At 41.6% G+C, this 16,997-nt stretch overlaps 1 protein-coding gene across 6 annotated transcripts in view; it reads right to left on the reverse strand.

The window, feature by feature from the left end:
* LOC117507246 (trichohyalin-like) overlaps nt 1-16,997 on the reverse strand; it is an 89,129-nt gene that overhangs the window by 37,198 nt on the left and 34,934 nt on the right. For 2 of the 6 annotated variants that reach the window (XM_034167076.1, XM_034167075.1), the window contains exons 3-4: nt 9,672-10,983; nt 8,310-9,572 (exon numbers count right to left, since the gene is read on the reverse strand). In XM_034167076.1, the coding sequence (XP_034022967.1) occupies nt 8,310-9,572; nt 9,672-10,983 (2,575 nt within the window). The remainder of the gene's footprint in view (nt 1-8,309; nt 9,573-9,671; nt 10,984-16,997) is intronic. The other 4 variants (XM_034167079.1, XM_034167080.1, XM_034167077.1 and 1 more) reach the window with 4 other exon arrangements.

A 16,997-nucleotide genomic window follows, 5' to 3' on the forward strand; every position in this document is an offset into this window, starting at 1 on the left:
TTTTGTTTGACATTTTTTCAAGGCCGCTACTGCCATCTACTGGCCAGGAGTGTTCATGGCAGTATTAAACGTCTGGGTACCTGGCTGCTCTCAAAGTGTTGGTATTGTCTATTGTCCAGGCGCTTTTTGTGTGCATATATTTGTTAACTTTGTATTCTAAAACTATGGTTAGAAGTAATTCCGACTCCTTATCGGTCCACACGCACGAGGTTGGCGCCATGTTTTTAGTTTTTGTGGAAGTGACGACAAGAGAATAAGGCTGCTGATTGGATAGAATTTTAATCAGTACCGCCACCCAAAGGTTTTGCAGACTAATTACAACACATTTATACGGTTCGATGTGGATGGATTTTTTTTTAAACGACGTAGTGTGGATGAAGTTTTTTCCCCAAACTGAAAGGGTAAGATATTCGGTTTTACAAATACCCGACAACGTGTGTACATGGCCTTATGTCTGTGAAAAGCACTATATAAATAAATTTACTTACTTACTAATATTGAGTGCACGTTTTACAACATCATAAAAGTTTTAAAACATGCAATTGCGATGACACTTCCAGGGCTCCATAAAAATGCCTGTTTTTACAAATAAAAATGGAATATTTTACAAAAGCACATTTATCTTTAAACCAACACACGACACACGTCACATTAACGTGTTGGTTTACATAATGGATTACTGAACCAATCACTGTTTAGCACTTTTACCCAGAATGCTTTGTGGTCTGTGTTTGTTACAAAACCTCAGAATTAGTGCCTTATTCAACATTAAAAGATATATGTTATATTTTAATTTTGTACAAATGACAGAATTGACATTAATGGAGTTATTCTATCAGTATTTTCAAAAAAACCATAAGTTAGTATGACTTTATTTTTTCAAGACCTCCGCCTGACCGGAGTGTTGAAACTGAAAGGGAGCTGGCCTTATGGTTGCTCTCGGTGTGCCTCTGTGGTGGGAGCACTGTTGTAAACAAGAGCTTCCAGCAGGGGCAGAATGTTGAAAGAAAAACAATTATGATTAGTAAAGAGTTGATTTCGTGGGTGCTCTTAGGATTTGTCTGTGCTGTTTCCTGCAGGGGGCAGCATGGTCAAACATTCTTGCTTATTCTTTAGGTTTTTTACCACTTTTGAGGCTTTCAAAAGCAATTGTGTTAAAAATCAATTTCAGCTCTTTAGTAACTGCAAATGTCCCATAGACAACACCGGAATTTATCGATTATCTGTAACTTCCGATACATTTTTGGGTGGTTTATCGGTTTATCTTTATCAAAGATAACTTTTCAGTTATCTTATTATCTGTTATCAAAGTTAATTTTTTGGTTATCTGTGCCCACCACTGTATGTATGTATATATATATATATATATATATACATATATATATATATATATATATATATATATACATACATATATATATATATATATATACATATATATATATATATATATATACATATATATATATATATATATATATATTCTCCCCTCCACAGCATGTCTTTTTCCTGGTTCTCTCCCTCAGCCCCAACCAGTCCCAGCAGAAGACCTCCCCGAGCCTGGTTCTGCTGGAGGTTTCTTCCTGTTAAAAGGGAGTTTTTCCTTCCCACTGTCGCCAAGTGCTTGCTCACAGGGGGTCGTTTTGACCATTGGGGTTTTTACGTAATTATTGTATGGCCTTGCCTTACAATATAAAGCGCCTTGGGGCAACTGTTTGTTGTGATTTGGTTGCTATATAAATAAAATTGATATATATATATATATATATATATATATATATATATATATATATATATAAAACACACACACACACACACACACTAGCGTGTTGCCCGTAGGGCTCCGCGGGCTCTAGATTGGGTAGTGTTCATAAAATAGGTAGCTGACACATGGAATGCGAGTCCAGAATGCTTTTAGAAGAACAGCCTTTATTGTCATTCTACACACACACACACACACACACACACACACACATTTACAGTAGTGTTCAGAATAATAGTAGTGCTATGTGACTAAAAAGATTAATCCAGGTTTTGAGTATATTTCTTATTGTTACATGTGAAACAAGGTACCAGTAGATTCAGTAGATTCTCACAAATCCAACAAGACCAAGCATTCATGATATGCACACTCTTAAGGCTATGAAATTGGGCTATTAGTAAAAAAAAAGTAGAAAAGGGGGTGTTCACAGTAATAGTAGTGTGGCATTCAGTCAGTGACTTCATCAATTTTGTGGAACAAACAGGTGTGAATCAGGTGTCCCCTATCTAAGGATGAAGCCAGCACCTGTTGAACATGCTTTTCTCTTTGAAAGCCTGAGGAAAATGGGACATTCAAGACATTGTTCAGAAGAACAGCGTGGTTTGATTAAAAAGTTGACTGGAGAGGAGAAAACCTATACGCAAAAAAAAAAAAAAAAATATATATATATATATATATATATATATATAGGCTGTTCATCTACAATGATCTCCAATGCTTTAACGTGGACAAAAACCCAGAGACGCATGGAAGAAAACAGAAAACAACCATCAAAATGGATAGAAGAATAACCAGAATGGCAAAGGCTCACCCATTGATCAACTCCAGGATGATCAAAGACAGTCTGGAGTTACCTGTAAGTGCTGTGACAGTTAGAAGATGCCTGTGTGAAGCTAATTTATTTGCAAGAATCCCCCGCAAAGTCCCTCTGTTAAATAAAAGACATGTGCAGAAGAGGTTACAATTTGCCAAAGAACACATCAACTGGCCTAAAGAGAAATGGAGGAATATTCTGTGGACTGATGAGAGTAAAATTGTTCTTTTTGGGTCCAAGGGCTGTAGACAGTTTGTGAGACGATACCCAAACTCTGAATTCAAGCCACAGTTCACAGTGAAGACAGTGAAGCATGGTGGTGCAGGCATCATGATATGGGCATGTTTCTCCTACTATGGTGTTGGGCCTATATATCGCATACCAGGTACAGTGGTGGGCACACTTCCGATAATCCGATAACAGATAATTATCAAAGATAATGTTTTCAGTATCGGATTATCTTTTTAGATAACTTAAAAAAACAAACATTCTCGGACCAATTATCTTCTGATTAATTTTTGTCCGATAACTTTTAAACCGATAAACAAAATAAACAAAGCTGAACAGCGACAAGCATTTTTAAAATTAGTTCAGCACCCACCTGTTAAAAGTTTTGTAAGAGATGCATAGTTATAACCTTTGCAAACAGAAGAGAACTGCTTGTATAGAAAGCATCTCAATCCTCTGCAAACAAAGGACAAACAGCCTCAAAAGAAAAAAGAAAAAAAAAAAAACATTTCCTTTAACACCATACCGATATGCTGGCAATATGACCTAAGTCATCCAGAGGCATACATTTTTAACTTATGGTTCAAATTTTAACCAAACTAATTTTGGACAAGTTATTTAAAATTACTGTCATGTCTGAAGTTTCATAAAGTAAAAATATCAGATATATGTTTTAGTTTTAAAGTAATGTGCTCATTTTTAAGGTTTTGTGAGCACATGCTGTGCCCCGCAGTGCATTTTGGGTAGGATGATGTAATCTCAGTACGTCACGACAGGACAAATGCATTTCAGACACTCTGTTCAGGCTCCACGGACAACAGCATTAAACTCTAGTGCCTAAAACTCTCTTGAATATATTCTCTGCGTTTATAGACGTTGCTTTTTTTTAATTGCGTTTGTTAAATTCCATGCATTTTAAATGTGAGCAGACAGGGATTATCTAGAATTTGTTTTGAAAGCCTCTACTGCCATCTAGCATCTACTGGCCAGTAGTGTTCATGGCAGTGTCTGTGAACCAGTAGATGGCAGTGTTCTATTTATTTTGACCCTGGTTATGTCAGATGATTGTCAAATCAACTTTTTTGCTTTGCAAATGGCTTTTTTTTTTTTTACAAATGAAGTTTAAAAACAAAACAACTGCAAAATAATAATAATAATAATAACATTATTACAAGACAGCTTTGCAGTGTTTGCACAGGCACAGTGCGAACAGTTGGATGCTGCTTGTAGCTTTCAGCAGCAGGATAACCTCACGATGGCCGACCACAATAATATATCAAACAGGTTTGATTCTCATTCGACCATACGATCGGCAATCAGGAGGTGGTCGTCAGATGCTGACCGCAGCTTGATACTCCATGAACACTACACGATGCAGGATGCACAATTAACCTGAAACTTGGTCCAAAAAAATTCCTGCATGAAAAATCATCTAGCACACTGTAAAGCACGTTTTACAACATCAAATGAATGTTGTAAAGAGAGAATGTGGAGAGAATGTGCACAAACATGCGCACATTCTCTCCACATGCAAAAAAATTTGCGATGACACTTCCAGGGCTCCGTAAAAATGCCTGTTTTTACAAATAAAAAAATGGAATATTTTACAAAAGCACATTTAAACACCAACACACGACAGACGTCACATTAACGTGTTGGTTTACATAATGAATGACTGAACCAATCAGTGTTTAGCAGAGGCACGTTTACCCAGAATCCTTTGCGATCTGTCTCTGTTACAAAATGTCAGAATTAGTGCATTATTCAACATTAAAAGATATATGTTATATTTTAACTTTGTACAAATGACAGAATTGACATTAATGGAGTTATTCTATCGGTATTAATGTTATTTATAAATCAACACCATAACTCAATATGACTATTTTTCAAGACCTCTGCATGACCAGAGCTTTGTCATTGATAGAGAGCGGGCTTTACGGCTGCTCTCAGGGTGCCTCTGTGCTGGGAAGGCTGTAATAAACAAGAACTTCCAGCAGGGGCCGAATGTTAAAAGAAAAAAGTGTGGTCTCATTGTTTGGGTCTCGGGGTGCCTCTGTGCTCAGAGCGCTGTAGTAAACAAGAGCTTCCAGCTGGGGCAGACTGTTGAAAGAAAAAAGTGTGGTCTTATTGTTTGGGTCTGTTGTTATTTTTAATATTATTAGAAGCTATTAAAGTTGTTTTACTAGTAGTTGTAAATGTGCCAGAGATAATATTGGAATTTATCTGTTATCGGTTATCTGTAACTTCCGATACATTTTTGGGTGGTTTATTGTTTTATCTTTATCGAAGATAACTTTTCAGTTATCTGATTATCTGTTATCGAAGTTAATTTTTTGGTTATCTGTGCCCACCACTGACCAGGTATCATGGATCAGTTTGGATATGTCAAAATACTTGAAGAGGTCATGTTGCCTTATGCTGAAGAGGACATGCCCTTGAAATGGGTGTTTCAACAAGACAGTGACCCCAAGCACACTAGTAAACGAGCAAAATCTTGGTTCCAAACCAACAAAATTAATGCCTCGCCGATGTGAAGAAATCATGAAAAACTGTGGTTATACAACTAAATACTAGTTTAGTGATTCACATGATTGCTAAAAAAGCAGTTTGAACATAGTAGTTTTGAGTTTGTAGCGTCAACAGCAGATGCTACTATTATTGTGAACACCCCCTTTTCTACTTTTTTACTAATAGCCCAGTTTCATAGCCTTAAGAGTGCGCATATCATGAATGCTTGGTCTTGTTGGATTTGTGAGGATCTACTGAATCTACTGGTACCTTGTTTCCTATGTAACAATAAGAAATATACTCAAAACCTGGATTAATCTTTTTAGTCACATAGCACTACTACTACACAATATCACCATTTCCCTCAAATATTGTTCACAAACCAGTCTAAATCTGTGACAGTGAGCACTTCTCCTTTGCTGAGATAATCCATCCCACCTCACAGGTGTGCCATACCAAGATGCTGATTAGACACCATGATTAGTGCACAGGTGTGCCTTAGACTGTCCACAATATAAGGCCACTCTGAAAGGTGCAGTTTTGTTTTATTGGGGGGGATACCAGTCAGTATCTGGTGTGACCACCATTTGCCTCATGCAGTGCAACACATCTCCTTCGCATAGAGTTGGTCAGGTTGTCAATTGTGGCCTGTGGAATGTTGGTCCACTCCTCTTCAATGGCTGTGCGAAGTTGCTGGATATTGGCAGGAACTGGTACACGCTGTCGTATACGCCGGTCCAGAGCATCCCAAACATGCTCAATGGGAGAAATGTCCAGTGAGTATGCCGGCCATGCAAGAACTGGGACATTTTCAGCTTCCAAGAATTGTGTACAGATCCTTGCAACATGGGGCCGTGCATTATCCTGCTGCAACATGAGGTGATGTTCTTGGATGTATGGCACAACAATGGGCCTCAGGATCTCGTCACGGTATCTCTGTGCATTCAAAATGCCATCAATAAAATGCACCTGTGTTCTGGTGGGCTGGTGTGGTTACACGTGGTCTGCGGTTGTGAGGCTGGTTGGATGTACTGTACTGCCAAATTCTCTGAAACGCCTTTGGAGACGGCTTATGGTAGAGAAATGAACATTCAATACACGAGCAACAGCTCTGGTTGACATTCCTGCTGTCAGCATGCCAATTGCATGCTCCCTCAAATCTTGCGACATCTGTGGCATTGTGCTGTGTGATAAAACTGCACCTTTCAGAGTGGCCTTTTATTGTGGGCAGTCTAAGGCACACCTGTGCACTAATCATGGTGTCTAATCAGCATCTTGATATGGCACAACTGTGAGGTGGGATGGATTATCTCAGCAAAGGAGAAGTGCTCACTATCACAGATTTAGACTGGTTTGTGAACAATATTTGAGGGAAATGGTGATATTGTGTATGTGGAAAAAGTTTTAGATCTTTGAGTTCATCTCATACAAAATGGGAGCAACACCAAAAGTGTTGCGTTTATATTTTTGTTGAGTGTGTGTATATATATATATATATATATATATATATATATATATATATATATATATATATATATACACACACACACACACACACACACAACAAAATTTTTCTTCTGCATTTAACCCATCCTTATTATAGTTAGACACAATCCAACCACTAGGAGCAGTCACAGTCCAGAGCCCGGGGACCAACTCTAGATGTAGAGACGCTGCCTTGGTCAGGAGCAGAGAAAGGAGCAGACCCTAAATAAGCATGTTTTTAGATCTCAACAATTTTCAGAAGAGGAACTTAACCCTGTCTACAGAGGAAAAGATGAAAATGCGAGAAGTGTGTTTTGGTCCCAATATGGATATTCCGGATGATTTTCTCATGGATAGTACGACAATGAACAGCAGCTAAAGCAGCCAGCTTGATGAGGACGCACTGGCTAAATTGGAGAGCAGCGCGCGCCAGCTAGCCGAGAGCCGACACGACAAAAGTTAAGTCAGCCAACTTTTTATGTACGCGTTACGTGTTGTGTATCTCAGTAAAACGTGATAATGCAAATAACATGCTGTTGTCGTGCGGTATGCATTTTCTTAGTCCCTCCGTTCACGGCCAGTCGCCCGCAATGACAGATATTAAAGTTATGTATTGTTGTAAATATATCTACATGAAAGGTTTATCTTTGACCCGTTGTGTGACTGTCATGCCCAATTGCGCTGTGTTTGCGCTTGTGATGGAGGGCTGTATGTGGGGTTAATCTACTGTCTCGTGTCGTTTCTCAGATCAGTTGGTGGTTTGGTTTTGTGGTATGCAGGAGATCACTTGACCGAGGGTCTATACGTTCAAATAATAATTAAAAAAAATACTGTCATCACTCTTTACTCTTACTCAGTCAGTCTCTTACAACGGTGTAGCCTAAATACACGAGCTTTCCAGGAGCGCACCCAATTCATTACGCACGCTCAGAGGCATGTCCCCTCCGGTGCGCACTTTTTTTGGGGGGGGGGCGACCCTGCCCTCTGTGATAAACTCATCTCCCCCTTAATATTTTTTTCTGGCGCCGGGCCTGACTGCAAACGAGACAAGATCACCTCAAACACACACACACACACCTGTAACAGCATTCGGTTTGTTTTTATTAAACTTTCACTGTATCAAACAGATAATGCTGCTATTAGGAACAGCATGTGGATTTCAGCCCATGCTCAAAATCACAACTACATGAAGAAGAGCGTGCATGTGCCACACATGTGAACATGTCTTTCTAAGCTGCGGCTTACTGACACTGAAGCAGGTACGAAGAGGTATTTTGACCAAGTGTTACAGCAATGATAACGGGTTGCAGCTGTATCAGTGTTTGATACGATTCAGTGGCAAAGCAACATAAACATGTGCAGTCCTGTCTGGGAACAACACCCCTTTGTGTTCAAGTCAATTTATCTTCCATATCACTGCCATCACATTCTCCTCATAAACAGTTGGGCAACAATATAAATGAAGTGTCTTGCAATATAAACGGGTGTGACTGAATCATGCGTGCGTACCTCCTCTACGCCCTCTCCTTTGCATTCCTCGTCCTCAGTCTCCACCTCTACATCTTGCTTCTGTTCGTCTTCCTCCATGTTAATGAGCGCTTCCTCCTTAGGGTTCTCCCAGAATGAGATGTCCTCTGGTGTGTCTCGTTTATCCACCTGCTCTCCTACTTTGTGTTCCTCTGGGTTCACATCCAGGGACACCAGAATGTCTGGCTCCTCTTCTACACGGGAAAACTGCCAGCGGTGGACAGGTATGGGTTCCACTTTAGGCTGTGAGGCCCATTCTTGTGGTTTGACTGAAAAGTCATCAAACGGCACATCAAGCAGAGACCCTTTGACGGAGAAATCCTCATAAACCACATTCTCTGGAACCTGCACTACTGGTGTTTCTGCTGAGGGTGGATTCGGTGATCTTGACCAATAAGGCACATCTTCAGCATCAAAACCTATTAAATTTGGTCCTGTTCCATCTGCTGTACTCTCTCCACTGCTTGGCTTCTCTTGCAAGGTGTTGAACCCCAGATCTTCATCCTTCACATGTTGCTGGTTTCGTCCTTTTTCTTCATCTTTCTCTTTTTCCTCCACTTCTCTCCAGTTTCTCCAGTCACTGAGCATCTCTTCCTGTTTTTCTGTTTGCTTTCTTTCAGGTTCTTCCTGCACTTTCTTCCTTTCTTTCTCCAGGTGTCTCCTCATCTCCTCTAGTCTTATTCGCTCCATTTCTTCTTTTTCCTGCTGTATTTTCCTCTCTTCCTCCTCCTTAAATTTGTCCATCTCTGCCTGGTTTAGTCGCTCCCTCTCTTTTTCTTCTGCCTCTTCTTTCAGCCTTTGTCTTTCCTTCTCCAACTGTCTCCGTCTTTCCTCTTCCATTTGTCTCCTAGCCTCCTCTAATCTTATTTGCTCCCTTTCTTCTTTTTCCTGCTGTATTTTCCTCTCTTCCTCCTCCTTAAATTTGTCCATCTCTGCCTGGTTTAGTCGCTCCCTCTCTTTTTCTTCTGCCTCTTCTTTCAGCCTTTGTCTTTCCATCTCCAACTGTCTCCGTCTTTCCTCTTCCATTTGTCTCCTAGCCTCCTCTAATCTTATTTGCTCCCTTTCTTCTTTTTCCTGCTGCAATTTCCACTCAAACTCCATTCTTCTCCTCTCTTCCTCCTCCCGAAGTTTGTCCATCTCTGCCTGCTTTAGTCGCTCCCTCTCGTTTTCCTCTGCCTCTTCTTTCAGCCTTCGTCTCTCCATCTCCAGCTGTCTCTGTCTTTCCTCTTCCATTTGTCTCCTCACCTGCTCTTGTCTTACTCGTTCCACTTCTTCCTTTTCCTGCTGTATTTTCTTCTCAGTTTCCCTTCTTTTCTCTTCCTCTTCGATTTGTCTTTTTCTCACCTCCTCTTGTCTCACTCGCTCCATCTCTATTTCCTGCTGCATTTTCCTCTCCATGTACCTTCTTCTCTCCTCTTCCTTCTCCCTAAGGTTTTCTTTCATTTCCTCTTCCTCTCTTAGTCTCATCCTCTGCTTTTCCTCTGCCTCCTCCTTCATCCTTTGTTTCTCCATCTCCAGTTGTCTGAGTTTTTCCTCTTCCTGCCTTGGACTTGCCCTTTCCTCATCTTTCTGTCTCTGCCACATGGCTCCTATCTCTTCTTTTCTGGTCTCAACCTCTCTTAACATCTCTCTCTCCCCTATAACTTTCTTCAACCCTTCTTTTTCCCAGTCCTTTTCTCTCTCACGCTCTTCGTTCATTTCCTGCTCTCTCGGTATCCCCTCAATCCTGTGTTCTTCTCCATCAGGAATCAGCCTCGCCTCTCTTTTTCCCCTCCATCTCACCTGGTCCTCATCCCTCCATCTCGGTTTTTCCCTCCCCTCTCGGTCCTGTCTGAGTATCTCTTCTATGGGCTTTACCTTCCCTCTTTCCTCTTCTTGCTCTCTCTGCCGCTGCACCTCAAGCAGCCCCTCTCTTTCACATTCTTCCTTTCTCTGCCTTTCCTCCAATTGCTTTTCTTCTTCAGTCTGTCTCTCTCTGTCCTCCTGTCTCAGTTTTTCCTCTTCTATTTTTCTTGTTCTTTTCTCTTTCTGCTTTTCTTCTAACTCAAGTCTTGCTCTCTCACTCTCTTCTTCTTTCCTCTTTCTTACAAATTCCAGATGTTTCTGTTCTTTCTCTCTTTGAATTTGAATCTCATCATCCTTCCTCTGAAGACTTCCTACTCTTCTGTATACAGGAAATGAAACAGGGGTTTGGTCTTCACTGTCATCCTTGGGAACCTTTTCATCTTCTGGGTAGAACTCTGGCTCTGGTTCCAGGATCTCCGGAGGCCCACCATCATCTCTTTCCACTACGCCAAAGTGAATGGAACGACGTTTAACGCTTTCCCTTGGTGAAGGTACCACGTCTTCATTCACAACCGAGGCTTCAGAGGCAAGGGTGACATCAGCTTGGGCTGTGGCTGTACTGAAGTTGTGTAGTTGATCCTGGTCTGTTGACTCCCTCTGCTCATGGCTTGCTGGTGTCTTGGCTAAGTGTGATTTATCATCAGTAAAAACCTCTCTGGATGTGTCTACTTGGACCTCTGCAGGCTGCTCAGTTGTAGAGACTGTTGATGGTGTGTCCACAGAATATGTTGACAATAGTCTTGTGACAGGAACTTCACCCGGTGACCTTTTGGTTACTTTCCCTGCAGTTGGAGGATGTGCAGACTCGAAGCTGTGGGAAAAGGTAGGAAGATTACGATTAAAGGTGTAAAATTATAGGTTAATGACGACACATAGTACACAAAAAATAAGACAAGTAGGGATCTAGCTACATCAAGAGATGTGTTAGCCTTAGCACAGATACTGACCTATACTCACTGAATGCAAGTGTGCATACGGGCAGAGCTTTACTGATTTTCCCAAAACATTTAATTCTCTCAAATCAGGCTGCTTTGTGGGACATCCTGATAAGTTACGAGGTCCCCAGTAAATTGCTGGACATCATAGCCAGTTTATACACAGGCCTATACACCGGCTGGCCTACAAGAGCTCTATGGAGTGTGGGCAGAGTCTCCAACTGCTTTCCCGTTAATTCTGGTGCCCATTATGGAGGTGTTCTGGCTCCTACTCTGTTAAATACCTGCATGGCCTTGGTGTTGGGTAAAGTCATATAGTTCAGCAAACTGTATTGTTTGTGGAATCAATCACACCCTGACTGCAATACGTGGGAAGTTGAGTGAGGAGTCTCACAGTCTGGGATGCGATTGTCCTGGATAAAGACGAAAGCTGACCATACCCTTTATATTGGATGTGCAATAGGTTTAGGCGACTGCAAGTGACACAGATGGCAATGTAGACCCTGTGAATACACAGCAGAAACCCAATACATTTTGCAGGTCTTGTAAGTCAGCTCTGCATTGCCTGTATGCATTTGTTGCCGTTTTTGTTTTGTTTTTTTTCCACGTGAAATTTAGTGCATTTTTCATAGTTTGCCATTTTTGGAAAAATGACCTCCATTTTCACCCCAGTGCAGTAGTGGTTGAAGAATGCGCTTTACCTTTTCTAAGGCTGCTTTGCTGCTTGTGAGGAAGTGGGAGATGTGAAATGGTAAATGGACTGCATTTATATAGCGCTTTTCCATCTGCATCAGACACTCAAAGCGCTTTACAATTATGCCTCACATTCACCCCGATGTCACGGTGCTGCCATACAAGGTGCTCACTACACACCGGGAGCAATAGGGGATTAAAGGCCTTGCCAAGGGCCCTTAGTGATTTTCCAGTCAACCAAGCCACAACAGAGAAATACTGGACATACATGAAGAAATCAAGGCACAATCTTCGACACTACACTTGTGATATAGCGAGAAAAATAAGTACTGAACACATCACCATTTTTCTCAGTAAATGTATTTTTAACCGTCCTACTGACATGAAATTTTCACCAGATGTTGGTAACAACCGAATCCAAGCAATCCATACATGCAAAGAAATCAAAACAAATAAGTACAGAAATTAAATTATGTGTAATAAAATGGAATGACACCAGCAAAAAGTATTAAACACGCTTATTGACATTTACTTAATACTTTGTACAAAAGTCTTTGTTGGTAATGGCAGCTTCAAGACACCCCCTCTCTGGAGAAACTAGTCACATGCATTGCTCAGGTGTGACTTTGGCCCATTATTCCACACAAACAGTCTACAAATGAAGGTTCCGTGGACCTCTTTTAGGAACTCTGAGTTTTAGTTCTTTCCATAGATTTTCTAATGGATTCAAGTCAGGTGATTGACTGGGCTATTCTAGCAGCTTTATTTCATTCTCTGAAACCAATTGAGAGTTTCCTTGGCTGTGTTTGGGATCACTGACTTGCTAAAATGTCCACCCTCATTTCATCTGAATCATCCTATTAGATTTTATCAAGAATGTCTTGGTACATTTTTGCATTTATCCTTCCTTTAATTATATGATGTTTGCCAGTGCCAGATACTGAAAAACAGTCCTACCATGATGTTCCCAAAACCATAATGTCACTGGAATAATGTGGTGTTTTGGGGGTGACTTGCAGTGCCATTTATGGTGTGTATTATGGCATCCAGAGAGTGCAATTTTGGTCTCATCTGACCAGACTATATTCTCCCAGCATGTCACAGGCTTGGAGTCTTGTGTGGTGAGCGTGCATACAGGACATGGTGGTTGAGCGCATTACTTGTTTACTTTGAAACAATTCCTCAGTTGCTCTCCACACTTGGTCCTTGGCACTTGGACAACTCTTCTGATAATTCTTTTCACTCCTCTGTCAGAAATATTGTGAGGAGCAGCTGGTCGTGGCCAGTTTATGGTGAAATTATGTTCTTTCCACTTTCAGATTATGGCACCATTGCCACTGGAACATTCAGAAGTTCAGAAATCCTCCTGGAACCAATGCCAGGAGTATGCTTTGCGACAATAAAGCCCATTTCACACAGGGCGTGCCTGCTTCGAGTTGCTTCATGTGCTGTCATGATGATGCAGGAATGTCTGCGTGAGATGCGTGCAGCAGGGGGGCAGAGAGGAGGTGAGGACGCAGAGTCTGGCTCCAGGATCTCTGCACAGAGGAATCAGAATGCATAGTTTGGCTGCAGCCAGACTGTGCACTCTGATTTCTCTTCTAGTTTATATTTGTTCTTGTCCTGAGCTGCAGGTCTACGATCTTAGTTCTGTTACAGTTTATCTTTCCTACGACTGCAAGCTGTGAATGAACCGTCCGTGTGTAAATGTGGAGATGTCTGGAGTTATACTTAATGTTGACATGTCCTGTCTCTGGCAATCGGTCTGTGAGCAGGACTTAAATGGACATTATTTAAAATAATTATGAGAGAGTTTGAGCGGAGAGTGAGGACTGCAGCCAGCCAGTTTTTTTTTCTTTTAATTGTTCACATGTGCGCACGCAAACGAATCGTTCGTGAGTGGACCGGAGATGTCCGGACTTTTTACTGGATGTGGTGGCAATCAGTCCGTGAGCAGGACTTTTGTAGACTTTATTTAAACATATCTGTGAGAGAATTTAAGAGCAAGGAGCTGCAGTCAGGCTACAATCAGCATTTTTTCTGTGCTATTTTGACCATGTACTTTTACTGCATTGTGCACATGGTATAAAAACAATCCTGCGTGATTTATACTTCGGGAACAATGGAACACAGCAGGAATCATAAATTGGCATCAGGTAACGTTGTATTGTGAGGGTGTGGCTTCCAGTCACGTTGAGTGCCGTCGCTTTGCTCTGACTTGCGCTGAAACCACTTAATTTCTGCGTTGAGCACAGGGCGCAAAAAAATTAAACATGTTTAATTTTTGGCGTCCGATTCACTTTGTCCTTTGTGCTCCTCGTGCTGCTGTGGCATTGAGCTACATCATTTTGGCACTGGGTTGCTATCACGTGGCGTCATCATGACGCAACTCAAAGTGGGCCCGGTGTGAAAGGGGCTTAAGGTTGCGAAGATCTTGAGAGAGCACTTTGCTTTTACTTATCATGAGCTGTTTCTTGTGTGACACCTTGGTAATGAGACACTTTTTTAAAGACCATCAGTTGAGATTGAACCAGCTGATACTAATTTGCACTGATAAAGGGCAGGATTGCTTTTCAAGTGCTCATAGATTTCAGCTTGCAACTCTCTTTCTTGATGTGTTCAATACATTTTTCCTGCGACATTTCACATTGTTACAAATAATTTCTGTAGTTACGAGTCGGATTTCCAGCTGCATGTCTCTAACAGTTTCTGAAAAAATTCTGATGGAAAAAAAGCTCAAATCATTCCGCCATTTCCTGACAATGAAAATCTGACGAGGGAGCTGGACCACTCCTCCCACAAGGCGTGCTCACAGGCAAATGACGCAACCGACAGGCGTGGAAAAACTCACGCATGCGCACGAAGGTTCAAGCTTGGCTGACGTAAAAACATATGAATCAAATCCATATAGTTTTTGAAAAAAATAAAAAGGACCGTTACTTTATGGATAGACCTCGTATTTGTTATGGTTTCTTTACAGTGCGTATTTTTTTGGGTTGTTACTGACATCTGGTGAAAATTTCATCTCAATATCACCTTTAGAAATGTATTTAACTGACGAACGTACTATGAAGTTGTCAATAAAAAATTATTTATCACAACACCAGGTGGCAGTAAAAGACATTTGTGCGTCCGTAACTACAGAGGATATGGGAAGATCGAGAGCGTAGAGATGATGTTTGAGGTGAGCAGATCCAGAGAACACTGAGGACAAAAAAATGGGACCTCCACGCCTAGTATATAGATTATATAACGGCTGAGTGGATCTTGTCATTTGATTGGTGCTTTGCATGTCACATGACATTGATTAATTCATCCCATTTGTGTTTCATTGCATTCAGAGTGCAGGTTGGTTCCATTTAGAGTGCAAATTTGGTTCCATACGTTTGGTACCATTGCACTCTGCGCACACACACACACACACACACACACACACACACACACACACACACACACATCCTCGTGCACGCACGTGCAAATCCACTGTGCAGTCTGGAGGCTGTTAGCAAGAAGAAAGAATGAAAAGCTGGACTAATTTCTGACATGATTTTTTTTTCGCTGCACTGAGGACATACACAGTTTTTTTTTGGTAGTACACGCACGCACAAGTGCCGACGAGGTTGCGTGTGTGCACGCGCAGGGGACAACGACTCTCCCAAGACATAATCTCCCAAGGCACTCTACTGGTGGTTGGCTCTCACTGCGGTATTGTATCACTTCCTGTTCCGGAGCACAGCGGTGTTTTGCTGTATCTGTTAGCTGTTTATCTGTTAGACTGATCTAGATAACTAGATAATGATTTATTTCACAGTGTAATCTTCATGTGCCTTAACTAAAGCACCATCTCTGTTGAATCACCTCTAAATTATTTTCACATTCTTCACTTTATGTGTTTTTAGGAATCCGCTAGCTTAGCGCAGCTATTAGCTCTTAGCCGGTTTAGCATGGCGGCTTCTCCTGTCTCTCCTGCACTTTTCTGCGCTGGGTGTGAAATGTTTAGTTATTCCTCGGCCTCCTTTAGCAGTAACGGTACTTGTAATAAGTGCAGCTTGTTCGTAGCTTTGGAGGCTAGGCTGGGCGAATTGGAGACTGGGCTCCGCACCTTGGAAATTCCGACAGCTAGCCAGGCCCCTGTAGTTGGTGCGGACCAAGGTAGCTTAGCCGCCGTTAGCTGTCCCCCAGCAGATCCCGAGCAGCCGGGAAAGCAGGCTGGCTGGGTGACTGTGAGGAAGAAGCATAGTTCTAAACAGAAGCCCCCTGTACACCACCAAACCGTTCACATCTCTAACTGTTTTTCCCCACTCAGCGACACACCCACCGAGGATCAAACTCTGGTTATTGGCGACTCTGTTTTGAGAAATGTGAAGCTAGCGACACCAGCAACCATATTCAAATGTCTTCCGGGGGCCAGAGCAAGTGACACTGAAGGAAATTTGAAACTGCTGGCTAAGGCTAAGCGTAAATTTGGTAAGATTGTAATTCATGTCGGCAGTAATGACACCCGGTTACGCCAATCGGAGGTCACTAAAATTAATATTGAATCGGTGTATAACTTTGCAAAAGTTTAGCCGTGTGTTCTCCTTGAATTGCTGGCTGTCTGAGTGGTGTCCAAAAAGTGGGCTTCATAGATAATTGGCAAAGCTTCTGGGGAAAACCTGGTCTTGTTAGGAGAGACACTTTGGCTGGAGCAGTTCTCATCTCTAGAAATCTGGCCAATTTTATTAAACCCTCCAAATCGTGACTATCCAGGGTTGGGATGAGAAAGCAGAGTTGTAGTCTTACACACCTCTCTGCAGCTTCTCTCCCCCTGCCATCCCCCCCAATACCCCAACCCCGTAGAGACGGTGCCTGCTCCCAGACCACCAATAACCAGCAAAAATCTATTTAAGCATAAAAATTCAAAAAGAAAAAATATAGCACCTTCAACTGCACCACAGACTAAAACAGTTAAATGTAGTCTATTAAACATTAGGTCTCTCTCTTCTAAGTCCCTGTTAGTAAATGATATAATAATTGATCAACATATTGATTTATTCTGCCTTACAGAAACCTGGTTACAGCAGGATGAATATGTTAGTTTAAATGAGTCAACACCCCCGAGTCACACTAACCGTCAAAATGCTCGAAGCACGGGTTGAGGAGGAGGAGTAGCAGCAATCTTCCACTCCAGCTTATGAATTAATCAAAGACCCAGACA

Source organism: Thalassophryne amazonica, chromosome 3 (assembly GCF_902500255.1).
Source record: "Thalassophryne amazonica chromosome 3, fThaAma1.1, whole genome shotgun sequence".
Taxonomy (NCBI): domain Eukaryota; kingdom Metazoa; phylum Chordata; class Actinopteri; order Batrachoidiformes; family Batrachoididae; genus Thalassophryne; species Thalassophryne amazonica.